The sequence below is a fragment of the Xiphophorus maculatus genome, chromosome 20 (assembly GCF_002775205.1).
Source record: "Xiphophorus maculatus strain JP 163 A chromosome 20, X_maculatus-5.0-male, whole genome shotgun sequence".
In the NCBI taxonomy this organism is placed as follows: domain Eukaryota; kingdom Metazoa; phylum Chordata; class Actinopteri; order Cyprinodontiformes; family Poeciliidae; genus Xiphophorus; species Xiphophorus maculatus.
Window position 1 is genome coordinate 8,965,591 of NC_036462.1, and position 22,724 is coordinate 8,988,314.

Here is a 22,724-nt window from a genome sequence, read left to right on the forward strand (position 1 = left end):
GATGAATTTTTTTACTCGTTTCCAAAACACATTTTGACTTACTAAATGAATTACTGAATGAACATTAGTCCATTAAAATATGTGAAATTGTGTTTATCCCTTTACAGTCTATAGACAGAGTTCTGTACTGTTCTGGGCTCACTGAAGCTTGTTAATGTTGGTATGTTTTAAATCTTATTTGTTTTTGTTCTATTTGAATACAGAGGGAAGCTTTGCTGGCTATTTTCTGCTTTGAATTTGACAAATTGCTCATTTGCACTTAAGGGTAATCCATGTTAACAATTTGCAATTTGTTGTATGTCAGTGAGTAAAGAATGTCTTGTTCTTGTACAGGTCTGCTAGAGGGTTGATGCTTCATCAGTTGATCAAATCTTCCATAAAGAATATTCCCTGCTTTGCTTAGTGAAATAACGTAGCAAGGAAAGAAATAAAAAATAACAGTCTAAACATCATTCAAGGAAGTCAGATGTGTCTCGATCTTTACAAGTCAGGCAACGGCTTTAAGAAAATAGTTTTGTCTTAATTGGCCCCTTTTAAAAAGTTGAAAACAATCTTATACTTCGAATGATTTAGACAACCAGTCACAGTCAGGTTGATAAACTCAGTTGAAAAGTTTTTACTTTGTTTTGTCAAAGCTTTCTGACTGAAATAAATAATGTATTTTTTTTAAGCAAAGAAGCGCTTATTTAAATTTTTGGTGATCATGACATCAGTGACTCATATGAGAGAAATTTAGATTAGATCTAGTTTCAGAGATGAGATGGGGATAGTCTATGTTTTACCACTATGAACTCTGTACAAGCCTATTTTAACTCAGTAAATTTGGGACAACATTTTAAGATAAAACAAAATGTCACCAAGGTATTCATCTACATAAAACCTGACTAAAAACGTGTAAGACAGAGATAATCACAATCCTAAGAGCAGCTGAACCTGAAGGACTTAAACACTGTCTACCAAACATATAGGCCAAATTTATCCAAAATGTAACCTCTTAGCATTTTGTTGGCTAACATCCGTTGGGGAGCCAATGGAGGTCCGTGAACAAAGGGGTGATGCTTTTTCAGGCTGATTAATGACCAGATGTTTCACATTCAATCTGGTCCATCTATAGTGAATTCAGAGGATTTATTGAAAAAAAAAATCTCCTCATATATCTAAATTCATTCGCTGGTTATGTAATTTTAAGTCCCAAAGTATTTTTATTGTTAGCAGACTGGTTACGTTCAAGAGGCCACATTGTGCAGGTAAACAGGATCAAATTCCATACTTTTTCAAGTAAAATAATGTAAAACATGTTAATCTGCCTTCAAGTTTGCTTAAGCCACACAAATCTGTATTTAAATGCAGAACTACAAACTACATCTGAGCTCATCAGTCCTGACAATTGAAGATGTATGCAAATAGTCTCGTCGGTGTCTTTGTTGCTTGTCTGATGGGAACTTAAATTTGCTCACAGAATCCCTTTGGTGTTGGCTATGGTTTCCTGTTATGAAGATTTGGTTGAAGGTTATTGGCTACAAGATAGAAAATTTATGGTTAGTGTCAATTTTTGATTCAAACAATGTATATTATATTGTGTAACCAACTTTATTTTCTCACGCTTGTGGTTTGATGAGTTATTTTTTTATTGGTAAATCAAGTTAGCACAGCACAAATAAAATGAGAAAAACCTGGATTTTAGTAACAAAAACATTTTATGAATATAAAAACAAACATATTTATACATAGAGAACATTGTGAAAGAGAAATTAAAAACATTGGAGTGGAAGATATCCTTTACAAAAAGAAGTAGCCAAAGAAATCTAAACCCAGTCTATGCTGTGAAAGGCACAGCAGGGATTTTCTTTTTCATCCTGACGACTAGAAATCTCCCACTCTGTTATGTAAACCAGCTAATTGTCCTTATAATTCCCTAAGACAGTAGTAAAAGTTGAAAATTCAAATGTGTTGCAAAAAATAGTACAAAAAGGAAAAAAAAAAACAATTATAAAAACCACACTGGCACAAAATAGAGATGCACTTTTGATCCTGCCTTGAGTGAGTTTTGACTGAAGTTCAGCTGCAGAAGTTTGGTTGTTCAGCAGAAACAAAACAAGCTGGGAACTGCAAAACTGTCCACTGACCTTTATAGATTTTTTAAAATAACTTTGGAGCAGTACAACCAAAGACTGTGCATGTTGTTTTCCATCTAACGTTTTGCACAATAATACACAATAATAAGGTGATCTTTGGGTTCAAAGAGAAAATAGCTATTTGAGTTGTCTTTTAAATTCGCTTTAACCTCCTGAGACCCTGCATCCTCATATGAGGACATTACATTTTTGTAAACACAGATGTAAATAATAACATTGATTGAATGGTCTTATCGTCACACAGATAGACCCAATGTCCTCGTCTGAGGACATTGGGTTTTGAGAAAACCACTTATTGTAGAAAGCTGAAATTTCATTTTTAGGCCAATTGGGTCCTTATGATCCCAAATGACAAGGAGAAATGTATATGCAAAAACAGACCCATTGTCCTCATATGAGGGCATTGGTTTTGACATAGTTCAAGAGCACATAGAAAGCTAAAATTTAATTTCAACTAAAATTAGGTCATACTAATCCCAAATAGTAAGGAGACATAAAAAATGCACATCAAACAAAAGCCCGGGTCTCAGGAGGTTAAGGCAGCAATGGATTCTTAGAAACAAGCATAAAAAATGTGTCTGTTCTTTAATCAAAACATTAGACCTCTTTTCAGCTGGTAGGCATCATTTTGTGGATTAAAGTACAAAAGGATTTTCTGCTTCTTTGTCAGATATCAACAATACATCCTTGGCATGACTTCATGATTCTACAAATATTGTCACAATAAGACTGAAGTCAGAACAGTTATGAAACTCAGAGTCTCTCTGTCAGTGTGAGCAGGCTTCTGCTAACTTCTGCAAAGATTAATGTTCTCAAACTTTTCACATTACAGGCACTGTCATCATTTCGTCATCATTTGCATCTTCATATGGAGTCTTGCTGGTTGAGTAAGAGCAGGTGGAGATGTGAATGTTTGAGATTGATTCAAGTTGAATTTGTGTCAGATGAACAGAGAGGTTAGTAGGCGACTGGCACAATGGGATGTTGAAGAGTGTTCCTTGATTCACATCTCTGTGTCAGCCACTGGGTTCTGGGTGGCAGAGTGTCCGTTGGTGGTTGGGGTTTGGTTGGTCCCATTTTCAGGTGGAGACTCGCCATTGGCGGTAGGTTTGTCTGTGGGCTCCTGAGGCAGCGGGGCCACAGATACCAGGGTGTTAGCCTGGTTCTCCTCATCCACCTGGAAAGACTCAGCCTAAGGAGAGAACAGATCCACAGCTTTAGAGCAAAGCTTATGTTGGATTGGCAGAGATTTAACCTAAATCATAGCAAGGAAGTTTGTAGGAAAGTGTGTAAGGAGAGTAGATTATGCATTTCTTTTAGAGGTTTATGGGATTTTGCTTTGAGGTCTCTGTAAGACTTTAGTTCTGTTTTGACTTTTGGAAACATTTGCAAACATGTAAGTGGATACAACTTGAATGTGAAATATTCATAGACGGTCAGATCAACATTAGTGCTTCAGTTATCCTACACTTTGTTCGACAGTTTGGCCACAAATTTAACAAGAACTCTGTAAACAATTTCACAGGCGTGCCTCCATATGTAATTGCTTTAAAAGATGATGTCATATAATTTAGAAAAAAGACTAAATCATGTGCAGCTCTCTGGGAAGACGCTAAAGAAAAAACAGCTTAAAGGAGTTTATGCTGCTTTGCGTCATGTAACAGTCAAGCGTGTCCTTCTTTTAGTCATCTAGAAAAATGAAATCCATGTGTTGTTGTTGCTGTCAGATAGACAGTTTGCTCCGTTTACTCAGCACGTTGAGAATCAGCATTATTGTTTTTACATTTTTGTAAAAGCTTAGCATGTTATTCTCAATGTTGAGTAAGAGGATAAGAATTGTGAAGAACTGAAGTGGCAGTCGCTGATGGATTTAAGCTTTGTTTGTGCAAACTATGTGACAACAATAAACAACTCACCAGTCTGACACCTTTGGAGTTCTTGCGGTGCGTCTTCAAGTAATATAATCCAGTCAGCAGCCCAGCCAGCAGCAGGCCAGTAAGCAGTAAGGAAACCAGTACCAACTTTGAGTTCTTCCGCCAGCGAGGAGTGGCTCTGTGCACACCAGTCTGACAGGAGAACAATTACATGTACTGTAAATCAGGCAAATAAACATTGACAATATTTCAGTGATACTGTTTTTATAAGAAAAACCCAAAGAAAGTCAGGTAATTTTCCCTTAATGTGAAAGTTTCTGAGATGGGACTAAAAACAAAAGTTTCACTGAGATTGAAAATACATATATATATATATATATATATATATATATATATATATATATATATATATATATATATATATATATATATGAAACATTTAGATAATTTTGGAAATATAGAAAAAAATATATAATTTATAATTAACACAAAATTTAAATATTGAGTGATTGTAAATGCTGTTTCATTCAATGAAGCTTTTACTATAAATATTAAAAACTATAGGATGGACGGAGTATGTTAGGTGCTTCGTTTTGTTATGCTGTGACTGTTGTCTGGTGCTGCTGGAGTTGATTGAACCCAAATGTATGTCTGTACAATATGACCTCATCTCTCTTCTTCACTTTCTCTTTTTAAAAAACAAAGTTGAGTAATAGAAAACAGAATTAGGACATAAAATCCACTTTTTCAGTTCCAAAGCCCTAAAACCTCCTTGCTATTCGTAGACTTTTATTTAATTTTACTTATTGGAATTTGAGTCTTCATAATTTAGTCAATATTTTCTATTGATTAAATTATAATTCACGTTGCTTGTTTTGTTCATTAGCTGTTGATTTGCCTTTTGTTTGACTATTTTTAAAAGATAATTAATAGTAAATATATACTGGCTGGCTGATAATGAATTTGCTTCTTGAGTTTAGGGATTTCTAGCCATTGTGATTATTTACATTTTCAACTGAAATAATTCTTAGTTTGATTTTTAAGTAATTCAGAATCACAAGGAAAACAACTTGTGCGTCTTTTAATGTTTGATAAGGACAACTTTGTGGAAATGAATTATTTATCCATTAGGTTGAGTTTGGGAAAATGTTGAAGCTTGTTTTAATATATTCAGTCGAAACCAGTTATATCCATACACTGTGTAAAAAAGGAAAAAACAAACAGCAAAATGCAATATATTTTATTTGCTGTATGGTATGAAATCATAAAAATATTTTTAGGTCAGTTGGAATTAACAAGCTTGTTTCTTTTTGTGAAATACCAGATTTATGATAGGAATATCAGTTTTAAAATATTTTTTTCTTCCTTTCTTCAAGTTCCGATGTTTACTATAAATGATTGATTACTATGACTTTAAACAATATGGAAAAATTCAGATGATGATATCATGGCTTTGTATCCTTTTGATAGCTTAATTCATAACATTTAAGTTAAATGGAGGCACATTTGTGAATGTGTTTTAGGGCAACGTCTCAAACATCTTGATTCTGTGACATCATGGAAAACTCAACAGAAATTTAACAAGATATGATGAGGAGAATTATGGACCTCTGGGATTCTCTGTACAATTTCCAGATGCCTGACAATGCCACGCTCCTCCGTTCAAACAATTATATACAAGAATGAAAATTTTTAGCTATCAAGGAGATGTTCTGTGTGCCAGAAATAAAATGTGCCTGACCCAACTCATGCAATTGAAATGGCAATTAAATCAACTACTTTGGAAAAGACTAAACTTCCTAATGGAGAGGTAAGCGCAAAGTAAAAAAGAAAAAAAAAAAACGTGGCGTGAAGTAATGTTAGATAGTGAAGGAAAAATGTTATGTCTTATTAAAAAGTCTATAAGTTCATTGCTTGTTCTAATTGATAGTAATTTTTGTCTAAAACATGTAAATTGCTTATTAGATTAGTTCATAATGGAGTAATGAGGGACATGCTGAGTATGTTGAAAGCAAAGAGACAAATGGCTGAGATTGGCCCGCTGAGAACCCAAAATTGGTCCCAAGGTGTCAGAAAAATGTTTTACTGCTGACGTGTGGATTGTTTGTGGGCTTTTTGTTTTTAACACCAGCTGTCAGTCTGGCAGCATAAAACCTCAGAGGCCATCTCCCGCATCGGGGGACTGTTTCCTCTTTTCCCTTGTGTATCTCAAGTTTGATTTTAAATCAACCACTGAGTTCAGCTGACTGAGTCAATCAAACTGACTGCCTTCAGAAAGCTCCTTCACAGACCCTTCATGGTAAATGGTGTAATTTACGGCATTGGTTAGACATGTGGGATTTCTCTGGCTGTGCCTAGGTCTTAACAGCAGGAAAGAGGTTGGAAAAACATGGTAGCAAAGTTATGACAAAACTGAATGAGCAGAATAAGCACAAAGCCCAATGTGAAAAAATGGCTTTGCAAGTAGAATTTTAGAAAAATATTTCACTTACTCTATCCTTAATGTTGACCTTGTTGAATTTGTTTACCATGCCTATCACATCATCTGCAAGTGTAAAAAAAGAAATTTAAAAATGAATACAGATGGTGTTAGTACAGGAAAATAATGGTTTATGGGTTGTGACTATCATAATTTAAAATACTGACCTTCTACATACTTCCCAGATACAAGCACGTGATCCGTGTTGTTTTCTTGATAGATCTCCAGCTTACACTCTTCCCCACACAGTTCAGGTAGAACCTTTATCATTTTTGACTGTGTGTCTTCCTGCAAAGAATGCATTACAATGAATTCAGAGATGTTTCTAACTTAGTTCCTGATTGGTTTAAATAATTGGGAATTAAACATGACTTTCATTGCTAATCCCAAAATGCTTTTAATCCAAATGCTTTTGCACATATCTTAGAGAATCCTGCCAGGAACACTCGTTCAGGTTCAGTGTTCTTATATAAATACAGATAAGGAATTCTGCATACCATCACTGAAACAACAACTCTGCATAGCACCAGAGTGAAGGCATTCAAACCAAAACACCTTTACATGGGCAATATTAGTTCCATATTTAAGCCAGAGTTTATTTTAGGAAAGACAAATGTGTTTTGGCACGGGCAGCATTATATTTCATAAAGAACATCTTTTATGTAATTTCTTTAGTTGACTACGCACAACTATTGCATTTTTGCAATTTGTATCCATTGTTTAAAGGATAAACAATGTATTTTTGTCTTTATTCTGCTAAAAACAAAAGCTCACAAAAAGCAGATGTATTAACTTCAGATCTCCACGCAAAAGCTGCAGACCCTAAAGCTCTCATAGTGATATACCAAGGAATTTATCTTTACAAAAAGAAACATACACTCACATACACCCACATTTTTGCCCCAGGCTATTACACATTACGCATTCTACAGAAGCAGCGGGCCCACCCATTGTGCTGCCCTCCCACTGTCTTCACAGTCTGTGCCCTTGGTTTACAGTACTCGCAGGAGAAATCTGTTGGACTTTCCAAGCTGTTTTGGAAACAAATGTATGTGCACACAATTTGACTGAGTCACTAGCTTCTGAACTGTTTGTACAGATAAAATGAGAAAAAAATGTTGCTGCGGTTAAGTTTGGAAAGCTGATGGGTACCTAGGGAGGATAAACAAAGCTAGTGAGACACTATTTGTCATTGTGGTGAAGTTTGAAAAGGAATTTTGAAATGAACTTCCAGTAAAACCACAATATTCTAAATCACAAATATGTAAGACGAAGACTAAGGTGAAATTATTTTGAACTTACACATTTGGTGGATGACTTCAGTTTCACAAGAACAGCGTTTTTTTCTTCCACAACCTCTTTGGTCACGCAGACGACATCTCGCTGCAGAGAGAAACCAGAGTGTTTCATCTCTTATTTATGAGTAAGCTTATGAGTGCTGCTAGGTTGTATAGAGGAGCTGGGTATAAGACCAGTGCTGAGTGTATTTAACATGTGTAATTACACAGAAATTGACTTTGTTTTCCCTCTGGAGGGATTTGTTGGACATTTTTCTAACTTACCCCAGGCAGGTTGTCGCCTCTGGCCGAGTTGGGTGCTGGCGTATTTGGATTTACAGCCGGCTGTTTTGTGTGAATCATATCCTTTTTTGTTTTCTCCAACGGTACAATGGTTGGTGTGTCTGAAGTGCTGTTGTCTTCTGGTTTAGGTGTCTCTGGAGAAGGCTTGCGTGTCTCTGGTGTGGGTAAAACCATCACTTGACCTGATGTCTTTGTAGTACCTGAAGAAAACAAGACTTTATGAGTAATGTGTGAGCCAGAGCAGGGGAAAACATTTTAGAGGGCTGTATTAGTGTTTACCTCTGAAGAAAATTTCTTTATGCTTTGATTACTAAAATAAATATATTCTTATGGGAACTTGAGAACCAAACTCTTTTTTTCTTATCTGTACTTCTAAAATATATTTTATGACTTGGCATCTTACCAGGTTTTGCAGTAGTGTTTACAACCCCGTCGCCTCTTACACCTTCCTGTGCCATGACTCCTGTTGTAAAATAAGAACAGACAACACTGTTTATGCCTAGATAGACTGTTGTAGACTGACTATGAAGAACTAATTCTATACCCACATACATTAGACATATTATGTACATTAGAGCTATATGCCATTTTTCACATGTTCAAGTATGTAACTTTTGCTTTTACAATTTTTTGACATGTTGTAAATTGGAGTTTTACCCTGAGTTGGACTGAATTAACTTCAATGCTAGAAAATATTTTTGATTGAAATCCACATTACCTTTAAACCAATTTTTCTAATCGAGGATGATATATATATATATATATATATATATATATATATATATATATATATATATATATATATATATATATACTGTATATACAAAGTAGTCAATCTGTATATCCAAAATTTTTTAGGAGGTTAATGTATTTTTTTGTTACTTTGTCGGAGTTGCAAAAAAAATGTGTATGTTTCGCAACAACAACAACAGGATATGGACCACTCCTTCTCAGAGAATGCTAAATTTGTAGAATGCTTGAACCCAGACCTGTTGAGTGAAAATCACTGGATGTTTATGGCCTAACTCACTAGATTAAAAAAGGGCAAAACCCATATTAATAAACTAATTTGTATTTTATCATTTATTTACATGTTGTATTTTAGAAGAATATAATTTGTCAGTGAAATATTTTCACTACAGTTCTTTAATCTCTTGGTCCTTTCAGTCCAAACTTCTACCATTCCCAGATTGCAGCCAGAGGCCTTATACAATCATTCCCAGGGATGCAAATCAACCTCAATTTGCACTTTGGATTTCAGGGCCTTTTTATTGCATTAATGCAGTGGTTCCCAAAGATTTTCTTCTGCCCTCCCCCCAAACTCCACTGAAGTCTATTTCACTTTTCAGGTTGCAACAAAACACACTACAAACCATTTTTACAGTGAAACACTTTTGTGTAACTGTTTTGTTTTTAAATTATTCATCCGTACCTCCTCCCCCCTGCCCCCCACCCCACTGCAATGGCACTGCGCCCCACACTTTGGGAACCACTGCATTAATGAAAGACCTGGTAGCATCAAAAATAGGTTTCTGATCTATATTGGTCATTGTAATATTGATCAAAGTCAAACAGTTTTTGTTGTTTCTTTCAATTGTGAAATTTTCAGCTGCTAAAGTTTAATAACTTTGTTTGCCTCATGGATAGGTTTGATTTTCTTGACTAATTAATAAATATGCTACCACACCCTGTGGCCACTGTTAATGAGCCTGAGGTCGGTAATGCTGAGATTTGTTCAAGCTCTGTTGCAAATGTTGCAAAGAAAAAGATTCCATATTCCTTAGGCTCTTAGAACCGAGTACAAGACGGAAAATAGCTTCTGGAAAAGTTGTTAGTGCATGTTTTTTTCCCTTTTTTTTTCTAAATTTCAAATACATTATAAATTTATGGCGAATCAATAAATTGTCTCTGTACATAATTGATTGGAAAGCATTATTAGACTTCATATCTACACATTTTTCTGAAAGCTCATCTGAGTTTCATTTTTTCTTTGAATGCAGAACCTCAGCATTCATTCCCTTTTACTTCCCTCTGCCTGACAAGCAAACAGCATTACTTCAGAGTGAAAAAATGCCCATGATGCCTTGTCTCTGCAGATTAAATTCTCTCTACGCTCTTACTATGTCATTCCTTGTTTGCCATTTTTATTTATATTTTTTACCTTGTCTGCATTTTCTCTTCTACTTGGGTGCAGGATTAACATCCATAATAAACTATAATCAGAACTGTGTAATTAAAAAGCTATGGACAACTTTGTTTCAATATTAGAGCAAATGCTTTATAATAAAAAATGCATACTTCTATTTTAAGAAAATTATAGCTTTGTAGAAAGGTTCTGTATTGGGGATCACTAAAGAAAATAGTTTACTTAAATTAGAGTTTTGCTGAATAGAGGTACACAAGTCATTAAGTCACAGGTGTCGAACTCCAGTCCTCCAGGGCCGGTGTCCTGCAACTTTTAGATGTGCCTCTGTTGCACCACACCTGAATAGAATAATTAGATCATTAGCAAGGCTCTGGAGAACTATCTACCCAGTGGCCCTTGAGGACTGGAGTTTGACATCCCTGCATTAAGTGATATCTACTGCTAGCATCATACTGTGACCTTAGCACTTGATCTTTCAGAAACAGTAAATGCTGTAGTATTAGAATTGAATCGAATTAATGTACCACAGCTACAGAAATAGTGCAAGTGCTGCATACATGTTGCATAATTGACCTAATAATAAGACCACGTGAGTCGTAATTATTTTGTATGAAGTCTATTTTTACTCAAGAAGACTCACCGACACTAGGAGGCTGAATCCTTGAAGTGGCTCTAACGGCAAGACTGTTCACCTTATTTTTGATTAATTCAGTTAATATTAGTTTGACCTCTTGGGGGCACTCTGACTTTCTGTAAAGTATAGAACTTTCATCCCAAGATGGCCAGGTGATCATTTGGTCATAATGGAAAATTTCAAAGCAACAAAAACAATGACAGTGCAACATTGACACACTTACTCCTAACACAAATATGTTGTTCAAAATTGAGGCACATCGCTACACATGCCATAACCATGACAGAACATATTGTTTCACTCAAAGTGCCTCATTCCCAACATGCATGGCAAGAGTAAAAACTTTGGCCTGACTCTTTTGGTTTTCAAATATGTATTTTCTAGAGAAAGTGTGAGTAGCCTAGTATCTGTGTATGTTTTTGTGTTTTGAGATCTGAGAAATGCCAATAAGTACAACACTTATTCTGCTTTGCATTCACATATTTTGAGTATTTCTATAGTGAAACGCAGTAGGAATATTTTCATGTAGCACATGTAGCACAATGTAGTTAGCCCTCCCAACATCTTTGGGGTTTTTTTCTCCAAGAATTCACTCTTTTGTTCACAAATGGAGTCCTCTCTTTATCTGTCATCACTTGATCTGTTTTTCTTTTAATTTATTTTATTTTTTTTTTTACAAATAAGGCAGATGGATTTTTCCCAAGGACAGGATTACGACACACATCCATTTGCTTTCTCAGATAAATCATTGTGAAAGACAGGTGCCACAGCTACAGAGCAAACAGTGTGTCTACCATATGGGCCAGACCTCCTGGGGGTCTACTGGGATGTGTGTATGTGTGTTGGTGACTATCCAGGGCAGTCCAAGTTGACACATACAGTACATTTACTGTTATAGCAGATTTTTTTTCATACAGCATTTTCATAGATATGACAGCACACAAATAGTCTTTTTAACATCAGCTACAAGGAGACTGTTTCATTTTTAACCAGCTGGCTTGCTAAAATCCTTTCTTTCTATGATTATTTTGTGCCATTTCCAAATGCTCCACGTCCTATCTTTGGATAAGCAAGAATTAATTAAAAAGTGAGCAGTGTGTGCTCTCACAACCTCAGTAAAGAACATTCTAGGGACATTAAATGTATTTTCAGTTCGATGAACATAGCCGCTAATTACATGTTTTTAATGAAGAAACATTTGATGTGTGACAAAATGATACATGTTCTCCTTCCTGTCACAAACAGAAGCCTAATATCTTTAATTATTTGCATATTAAGTATTTCCCAATGTTGCAGTTGATGGGGGAGTATATTTCTTTTTTGGACTTTGTTTAGACCTCTTTTCCCAGCCTTTAGATTGAAGCTGCCATTCCTTCTCCATCACTTGGTGGCCTGTCTGTTTATTTTACCAGAAAGGATAAGGTTTAAAGTGGGTGAGGTGGTCAAGGATAAATTAGGTTGTCTCTTACAAATGTGATGTCCAAGAATGCTGGGCCCAAATTGTCTAGTTTCTACTTTCTATGTTGCACTCTAGGGAAATTTTACTTGACTGGAAAGTAAAACTGAACTTGTGGTTTGGCAAAGTCTATTATTTCACACTATGACAGTTTTTTGGGTCTTTTTTCTAATCTGATATTTTGTGGTAAGTCACTGGATATGAATTTTCACCTTTTTACCAGTATGAAACCCCTGGAAGACTTGTGTTTGTGTTTTCCCAAATTATTTTGCTATATAATTTTCCAATAATTGCTTGTAAAACAAATATCCAACATATATGAAAGATAAAATTTTTCCAACCAGCTTTAGACATGATAATAAAAAAAACCCTAGATGCTGACCAATTATTACTTATTTCATAACAACAAGCCTTTTAGAGCAACAAGAAAAATGCTTGTATGAATCAATAAACATCAGGATCTGACTTGTTATCGCTTTGCTCTGACTGAATCCTGACCAAAACTTTTAAAATGAAGCAACCATAAATGTCAAATAACAAAATTTTGGGGGCTTGTTACAGCCAAACCATAAAATGTTTGTAATTTAGTTGTATTATTTATTGCGGCCTGTGTTAAGCAAGTAGCATTTGTCTTGATTTGAGGTAAGATGGTAAACTTCGCTGTGGTTGGCTGCCTCTGGTGTTTGCCAAAACTTTACTTCCTATGTGAGGTCTGTAAACTTCCCGACAGTATAACCTATTGTAATCTTCACTTCACAGACTTTCTCTCTAAAAGCCACAGGACTATGCAAGGAGTTTCCAATTATTGCATATTTGTGAGTCAACACTTGAGGTGCACATCTACATCAGATATCCCTGGAGGCTCCTTTTTTGTAGGGCTTGAAACAGCTAGGGTACCAGCTTCTTGCAGTTATTGTGTGAACACAACAGGACTTAAACTGTCCCAATCACACCAGACTCCATATGTTATTTGGCGCTGGTCCTGACTTCATTGCTCTCTTAAATATTTTCCCACCAGATTTCTCTGAAAGATGGCTGTGGTCTGGAAAAGCTCCACCCCGCGCCCCCCATCTCCTGGGACTCTGGATGGAGGAATGTGGCAGAAGACAAGCCCTCTGCTCCACGCCCTTTTCCCTCCCAGCTCTCCATCTCTCTTTACAATATCCCAGTCACGCACAGCTAATCCAAAGCGCTTATGGAGGTGAGATTTGGGCTTCAGCCGTCACTCCTTACACACAACGCTGTAACATAAAGCCAGATTCCAAGAGATAGCAACTGCTTACACTCAATTACCTAAAAAGCTTTCCCTAAAATTGTCCCAGGGTGTGGTTCATGGCTCAACACACAAATCTACTTTACACACCACTTGTCCTTTCTCTGTCAGCTACAATAAATTCAGATTTATATTCATCTGCTAGTCTTTAAATATTCTAGCTTTTTCAGTGAGTAGAAAAGGTTTGAGGCATCCAATAAACATTTTCTAGTAAAAAGACGCACAATTGCCATCTCAACAGCAGTCATCAAGTTTTATGATGCTTTTCTTTGATCTTGTAACTTTGGATAATGTTGTGAAAATATGGAGAACATTTTATATGTAATGAAGAGACAACATGTGTCCATTTAAATTTAAGAGACTTATCAGACTCCCATAGGATGTTTTCCTGAAGTATGCTTGAGTTCTGTACTGGAAAGCTAAGATTGTTTTTACTTACATCACTGATAAAATTAAGAAACTGAAATTGCTGTACTTGGGCAAAGCCTTCAAGTTCTTATTTGCTTTACCCCTGACACAAAATCTCCTTTTTCATTAAATATATGACAAATCTAAACATGCATACCCTGAAAATGTCCTTAACATATTTCCACAAATTGCTGTTACATCATTCTAAATCCCCCCTTGCTATGGGTCTAATTTTAACCTTGATTCTTAGAAAATGTGTTTTTACTGGAATCTTGGAAAGTGTGAAAACACTGTGTCAGCTCCAATGTTTGCATCAAATCACTTCAGGTCAGCAGGGAATCCTTTAATGTGGCCCCAGGGGAACGGGCTTTCAGACAGCTGAACAGACACATCTTAGAGCGCCTCTGAATCTCGGTTGAGCAATTGGATCTGGTTCTGTGCATTCACACCTCTTTTTAGTGCCATCCACTTGTGATGGAATCACCTGGGATGAATGTTTGCAAGATTGTCTGAACAGCTTCAGGGTCATTACATCCCCAAGGGTCCAAGCCCCTCCCTGGTTCTTTACAGGAAACATCTCTGCTATGTAATTGGGCATAGTGAGGTGATAATGGTCTGCACACATTAGTGGACCACCGTGTTAAAGTCCTTGTGTGTGACCATGTCTCCACTTGTACCTTTATTGCCACATTTAACTTGTGAAGGTTACAACATAACAGCCTGTTCTCTGCTATAAAAGACTGGCGGTTTTTTAAAGCTTACTACACTAAATGAGGAGCTTTAACAGATTTTACTTAACATGAACATGGCCTAAATATTTTAACTGAATGGTGCAGGGTCTGTTCATACAATGCATTAATCAATGTTATACAATTGCTACCTGTTATTCCCATGCACCATATAGAAAGAGGCACATCAATTTTTCTCAAGTAAACTAGCCTAAATAGATCTTAATTCAAATAGCTAACGTCATTTCATTTCTTTTAGCTAAATACTAGCATAACGAAACACAGAATATTTTAGAGGATTTTCTATTATTTTCTTTAACTTCAGAGGTCTACTTCCACAAAAATCTAAATATAAAGAAATGTCATTACTCACAGAGTAACAACTCTGGACTGACATGAGTCACTAAACAACAAAGAAGCCTATACTACAAAAGCAACATAAAAGCCAGAATACAGCTGCATTTAAAAATCTGCTGTGATCTGGTTTTATTTGTTCTGGTTGGCTTTTTTCAAATTAAATTACAAATGCACTCTTAGGTTTTGGGAACATCTGCGAACTATGAGACTGGTGCAATATCATGTTATGCAGGTGGTTTCCTGCAAGAGGAACTGGTGCACTTCAAATAATGGATGACAACATGAGAAAACAATATGACATGGACAATACAGCAACATCTTAAGACATCAGACAGGAAATTAACACATGGGGACAAATGGATATTGATCCTAAAATGCACCACCAAATTAGTAACAAAGTTTGAAGAAGTATTTTCAGTTTCCAGTAGGAACAATATCATGTTGTGTCTTGTCTTGTGAGATTTCTATCATTTAAACCCTCACTGGTCTTAAAGAGTCTATATTTGTAAATTTGTGCAGAGGAATGTGACATTGGAGAATGGTCTCGTAAGGTTAAGCATGCAGTGCAACCCTACCCACTTTGAAACAACAGACCGCTGACCCCTCCATCTTGACCCCCTCACTTTGCCCCAACTGCAGCCCCTCCCCTGTCATTCCTGTCACAGCGATTAATAGCAGCACCCAGGCTATTCTTCTCTCAAACCAACTGCATCTTATGGTTTCAATCAGGCCAGAAAGGTTGACTTCACTGAGCGCCTGCCCAGCTGCAGAATTCACCCGACCCAACCCTGAGGCCACTGCAGCTCCTTATCAAAAGCGTGATGCCTGTTTCTAAAGAACCACAATCAGGAAACATGGCATCTGCTTTCAATTGGAGGGGCTTATATCACTCCCCCACCCCTGACATGCTCAAATACACCCACACACACACACACACACACACACACACACACACACACACACACACACACACACACACACACACACACATACAATTGACTGCTAACGTTTCACTGCCTTGTGCATTATCTTTAAATGAGCCCCTCTGGTTTGAATGTGTGCTGGTAGATAGGGAGGGGATCTTGTTGCAGAGTCAGATTTCAACTGCTCAGAGCCTCCAGACAGATTTTGTCCAGAAATAAAAAAGATTTTAGTCAACCTGTATCTGTCTCAAAATCTGAGAGTAAAACAGAATAATTACTTGTGCTGACATAGGTGGGACAATCACTACCATTCTAACCTTTTAGTATGGATTGTTGCAATCTAATACAGACAGATTTTTTTCTCTTTTCCTTCTTTTTATGTAATTAGCAGACCAAGTTAAGTTGTCAGCTTCTTTTTGTTGTTGGTTCAAAAATACTTTCTCTTACTTCTTTATCTGTTGACTCATACTTGAATAAATACACGGAAAATTTCTTAAATATGAAGAAACAACGAAAAAAACACAGAGTTAATTTGAAAAGCAGATTTTTTTTTACTCTGAAAAGACAAACACTCACTAGTGTGACTGATTGTTTTTCCTGATTGAGTGATTTTACCTGAACAGTGCTTGGAAATAGTTTTTTTCCATTACACCCGTTAGGTGTTTGGATGTTTTTCTGTTTGCATTCACATATGTGCTTGCCTTTGCTGGCTGACTTGACCCTGAAATTTGACTTGGCATATTATGAGCTCTTTCCCTCATGCAATGGAATGAACGCTATGTTGACATTGCTTCTGTAATTCTTCGGTACATCTGTTACTTCAATGAGTGCTATGAAAACAATGATTTACATAATTATATACCCAGGGGTTGGCAGTGAGGTTGGGCAGGGTTCATTGCTTCACTAGAAAACCTCCTTAAACCACTTCACAGTCTAGGCAGAGCAGAAGCTGGTTTATGTGCAGTCCTCATGTGTTTATGCTAAAGTTTTCCCGCTCAAAGATTCCCTGTATGTGAATGTGACTACAAAGTAAAGGTAAGCACCTTGCAGACCAGCTCTTTTAATCTAATTCTTCTTTTTACATAGTGCAACAAAAGCTGCCATAACAACTGGTTTTAAAGCACAATCTGTGAGTTCTGTTTTGTAACGCACAGATTTCAACCTATGGGGTTGAATTGTCATTTGATTGAGGAAAAAAAATAAAAGGTTACATATATGTAAATATATAAATATATATTTCCAAAAGGTTGACCAAATGTAAGTTAAAGGTAACGTTTGAAAAAGTATAAAGTTAAAATTCCATGTTTAGTTTTCACATTTTAACATGTGAAAACTTTCAGACGTTGTTGCGGTCTGAAATTTTAATCTTGGTAAGAGATAAACATTTGAAAGCATTTAAAGGAAAGGGGGAATACATAAAATGAAAGGCCAGCATTCTTTATATTTTGGCTACTAGAGCAAAAATGGAGCTTAACAAGAGCTCTATCTATGTTATTTAGTTGGCTTCCAAAATGGAGCAAAGCTACTTCACCAACAACTCTTGGGTTGTTGGTCAAGCACAACATGCAAAATTGTTTTGCATTTCCACCAGACTGCCCTCCAAAGACAGAGATGGTGTATTGCATGTCTTTGTGGGTTTCTAAAGACCATGTGTTTTCAAGTCTTTAGTGTTTTATGCCTTCATTTCATACTCATGATTTCATCCTCTTGCATGTTGTTTCTGTAAACAAACCATTTTATACCCTATGATACTTGCAAGTATATAATTACAATGCTTTTTTTTTTTTTTACCAGTTGAGTATTTTCATGAGCTGCATAACAAAAATACTCATAAGAATGTTCAAATCTCTCTCATTTCCACTGATTGTGGTTCTGTTGCATTTTCATTTGAGCCACTTGACTGCTGCTCAAACCAAAGGATCGCTGAAATACATTCTGCCAGCAGATACTAGAGATTTATAATCAATTTTGTTGCAGTATGTGATCACTAGATTATAGGAGATTACATAAAATGTTTTTTTAAGTACAAAATGACCATAAGCTGCAAAAGTAGAAAAAAGCCAAGCAGCAGTGACCAGGACTTGGCGTAAATGCAAGTGTAAACTCAAAAGTTTTGTTAAATTGTTTCTTAAAAGGTTTGTGCAGGTTGAACTTATTACTTGGAAGCTAATGACAAGCTGTAAGTATATTATATTTTAGGATGTAAATAAAACCTCACGTGTTAAAATAGGCTACCTAGAACTATCATTCCATTCTTAACCAATTAACTTTTCTTGGATTTTATATGTTTTAATCTAAGTGTGATGTACATATTTTTGTTTTTTTTAATGGAAAAATATGCATGGCTACAAAGCTATTAAGTTTAGCACAGTAAGTTATTAGTGTTAGCTGCAAATTATAAAAGGTTTATAATGTAAAAAATGAGGAGAATTAATCTCAGGATGTGTTCTTGGAGTTATTGAGGGTTTTGAGGGAATCTTCTGTTCATCTCTGATTTTATCCCAATAAAGTTGTACAGTAAGTAAATCAGTAAGTACAGTAAATCCTCTAAGGAGGATTTATGTCCTCCTTAGAGAACATAAATCCCTCATCTCTATTGAGGAAAAACCTCTGTCATGTACAGTTAAAGGAAACTGATACCTTACCCTAACATCTCATATTCTCTTCTTTGTTGTTCAATATTTTTCACACACATTTGTTTTAGGTGTGTCAAATTTCTGGAGTTGCTTTGACTGTGATGTTCATAAAAATTTTTTCTTTTTTGTAATTTTAATCAGCAGCATCATAAAAGTTATTCTGCCTCTGATTATGAATCTTTAGGTTGAAATTATATCCGTGCCTCTTTGTTATATAAATCAGACACAGCTGCCTCTCTTGGTTGATGATCTCATTATTGTAGCTTACCCACCATGAAAAAGACAGGAGGATTGAATTAGGGAGACCAATGTGTTTTCATTTCCAGCCACAACAGAGTGCTGTGGACTGTATTGTAATTGCACCTTATTCCCAGCACTATATTTCTTTTCCTATATTCATTTCTTTGTCATGACTTTGTGGACATCTTAAACGTTATGTAATAGGCAGGGTTTTTTTTATCCATTATGTGGTAAATCTTTTTTTTAATCTTCTGGCACTGGAGGCAATTTAAGGAGTAAAGTTGTGGCCGCATGTAACGACATTCAGATTTTACGTTACCTAAAAGTTTAAGTCAGGCATCTGAAAATAAATAAATAAGTAAATAAAGTATTGCCATTTTTAATGTTTTAGTTGTGCTTGATTCTGTCTCAGGTGTTTTTTGATAATCTCAGGATCTTTATTGATGTTTATTTGATTTAACTTTATAAAAATATACATAAGATCCAATGTTTTAGATTAGTACTCTCACTGTACTATCAGCACTACCACTGTGGTAATGAATTAAATATCAACTTGTTTGTTCGTTGTACACACTGTTTAAAACCGTTTTTGTTGCTAAATCTCCTTCTGCATCAACTCAGCCACATATGAGATGCATGTTAACAACCAAGCACCACGCCCTTCTCTCACGCATGCATCGACCAGCCTCATATTACATCCAGCTAAATATAAACACACATTTCTCAAACTTTTCAAAGGTCGCAAAAAATATGTTCAGTGAAAAGCAGCAAACAGGCAGTGAAGATTTATAAATATTTAAAGAAGAAAGTAAATTACATTGTAAGAATTGTCAAAATTAAGAAAAAGAAATGTATAAAAAAGTCACACATCTATAAAAACATTGCTATATAAAAACATTTCTTTAAAAATGAAAGTTTGTTCTATTAAGCAAGTTTTTCTTTCAGCATACTTAAAAGTGTCTTCCAGACACAAAATCATTTTTCATTGATTTACGCTTGGATTCCAGATACAGAGATAGTTGTAGGGTTAAAACCTGTATTTAACTGACCATATAAACAAACACCACTCCACTCCAGCCCCACCCGTCCTGGGGCTCCCTATCCAAAAGGATGGTTATTTAATCCCCAAGAAATGACCGTCTTGGCACCGGGTATTTTTACCTACCGCTCAAAAGTTGGCCGATGAGAAGCAAAGCGAAAGCCAACATTGTGGAGGGCCCATTTGTTCTCTGTCCAGATGATGCTGCCATTCTCGTCCTGAGTGCACTCACGTGGGAGTGAGAGAAAAGAGAGGGAAGAAAGAGTACGAGAAATAGGGCCAAGCTGGTTGAGTCGGAGTAGTTTAGGGTTTCCTCTTACCCAGAGTGGGACAGGCTGGATAAAGCACTACTTGTGTTCTGTCACTTATTATATAGCCACCCCCTCTTTCCTTCCTTACAAAGGCCCAGCCCTACACCCCCTTATTCCACCGGTTACTTTAACTCGTCCTCTGTGCCCCCACCCCAACGCAAAAGGAAGGAAAGAAGATAATAAGCTCTTCCTCGGGTGTTCTCTATTTAAAACATGTTTGCATTCTTTGAATTACTTTCATTTTTTTAGGTTTGCATAAAATGTGTAACTCGAGTACTTTGGTTATCCAAAAATAGGTAGCAGCAAATGTTTTGCTGAGCAGTGCTTCTTGTTTCTTCCCTTCAACACACCGGGTCATGATGTCTGGTTAAATGTAAGCTGTAAGCCACCTCACAATGAAAGGTGATAGCAGACAATAAGCTGTGACATTCAGCTCCCTAATAGGCTTATGGAGACAGACCATAGCGTAGAATATCATAATCGAAACAAAGGTAGAATCCACTGTTATGCTAATAGTATTAATCCATTTCAGTAGCCCAAAGCCCCCCCAGTCCCTCAGTGAGGCCATCAATCACCAGCGGCATTTGTTGGGACACCACAGGATCCGCTTAAAGCCTTCACACTTCCACAGACTCCTGAAAGCAGTCCCCTGAAACCGGAGGATCTCTGTTCGCTTTTGTTCACCATTGTGCTTGCACTTCTTATGCTCCCTATAAATTACACATCTGGAACCACTGGTGAAGGTATGCTAAATGAGTTGTAAAAGAAAGTACCCACCCTTTTGGAGTAAGAAACCAACAGCAAACGGAGAGTAGTAAACAGAACCAAAAGAGCTCTGTGTTACATTCTTAGGGAAACAGTAATGTAATTTAATACCAACCCTGATGCCCATGACCCTTTTTTTGGCCCCAGCCCCCCCCCCCGTCATCACATTTCCTCCCAATTCCCCTGTTTCTTTTAAATGAGCCCTTTATCAAGATGCTGCTCAAACAGTGGGGTGTGTAGGTGGGCAAGTGGCTCCTGGCTGTGATTTAAGATGAGCTCAGCTGAAATCCTCAAGAGAAAAAGCGCCAATGTGCCTATTCCAGTCAAGTATGTACAGCAGCAGTCAGATCCCCACAGTAAAACATTAGACAATTAGTTAACTATTTCTGCTGTGTAAGTATTTTTTGAATAATTGTTCTTTGTTTCTGTCAAATGGTGATAAGTCACAACTATTTCATTATTTGATTTTGAAGAAAAGACAATTTTTTTTTCATTTTTTGACTTTTTTGTTAGCAACTTTTGCTATGATTCCGGTTCAATAAATCACATAGAGCTTGAATGAAAAATCAGGAGAAGATCTCAAAAGCAACGCATCGTGTGCTGATCTAAAGAAAATTAGAACTAAATGAGAAAATAATTTATTAAAAATAGTCTAGAAAGTTTTTAAAATCTTTTGTTGTGGCTTGGCGCTCCAACATACTACAACAAGCACTATTATCCACAAATGGGGAGAACATTAGATATTTTGGTTGTTGCTGGTTTAACAAAATTACTCCAAGACCACATCAACAACTCAACCAGTAGGGCACGAAAAAACCTAGAGCACCTAAAGCACTGCATCAGTTGCACCAGTTCAAGTCACTGTTTATAATTGAACAATAAGAAAGAAATTGGGCAAAGTGAGATAGTTCCTGTCAGGAATGGAGTCTTTAAAGGTGGGTATGAACCAGAAGGTAGACGGCGTAGCAATAAGAAAATATTGCTTTTATTTTCTTAACTCAGGACACGAGCAGGTCAACACTTGAAGAGAAAGTGGTGTACATAAAACCCAAACAAGAATCCCACGCCAGACAAGGACGCAACTCAAACTTAAATACTACAGGGAACAGGTGAGAGGAATAACTAATCAGAGGACAAGGGTGACAAGCAAGGGCTAAATTAACAGAGAGAGAACTGAAGAATAACTTAGGTCAAAATAAACCTGACAACTGACAGGAAACAACACATATGAAACAAAAAACCACACAACACCTCAACATACTGACATCATGACCGTTCTAAGGCAAAAAAAAAAAAAAAAAAATAGTAAGTAAAAGTATTTCAAAAGTGCATTTTCTACTTACTTGGATTGTCTTTGTCTGGCATTAAAATATGTTCCATGATCTGAAATATTTAGATGTAAAGAAAAAAAGTAGCCGGGCAGCTATTTTTTCACAAGTCTACATTGGCATCTCTTCCCTTTCCATAATATAATTAATTTTATTTTTTTTTCAAAAGTGGGACAATGGTGTACCTGGTAACAATTCAGGAAACAAACAAGACATAACGAAAGTCAAATCAGCCAACCAAGAGGTGAAGCACACGATTTTAGATAAGACTAGGCTTTGGTCACGCAGCTGGCAAATACCACCGAAATCCAACTTTTTTTCAGTGTATTTAATCTTAATCTGACTCAGATTTTTTCTTTTCATATTTTGTCTTGCCATTACAAATTTGAGCTGATAAAGAGAAAATTGCCTG

The 22,724-nt window shown here is 36.3% G+C and overlaps 1 protein-coding gene across 1 annotated transcript; it reads right to left on the minus strand.

Moving 5' to 3' along the window:
- Positions 1-2,595: 2,595 nt before the first annotated feature.
- Positions 2,596-20,271, minus strand: cd34 (CD34 molecule). Its single transcript, XM_005802220.2, has 8 exons — positions 20,035-20,271; positions 8,472-8,531; positions 8,051-8,268; positions 7,791-7,871; positions 6,656-6,776; positions 6,502-6,554; positions 4,052-4,201; positions 2,596-3,327 (listed from the first exon to the last, which is right to left on the minus strand). Exons 1-8 carry the CDS (start codon positions 20,117-20,119, stop codon positions 3,139-3,141), a joined length of 957 nt encoding a protein of 318 aa, XP_005802277.2. The 5' UTR covers positions 20,120-20,271; the 3' UTR covers positions 2,596-3,138.
- Positions 20,272-22,724: the final 2,453 nt, after the last annotated feature.

Excerpts from the sequence above, each read along its gene's own strand:
- cd34 (XM_005802220.2), bottom strand. The coding sequence starts at position 20,119 with ATGGCAGCATCATCTGGACAGAGAACAAATGGGCCCTCCACAATGTTG. Across the intron at positions 8,532-20,034 it reads CATCGGCCAACTTTTGAGCG|GAGTCATGGCACAGGAAGGT; the intron begins GTAGGTAAAAAT and ends ATTTTACAACAG. Across the intron at positions 6,777-7,790 it reads TGAAGTCATCCACCAAATGT|GAAGACACACAGTCAAAAAT; the intron begins GTAAGTTCAAAA and ends CATTCTTTGCAG.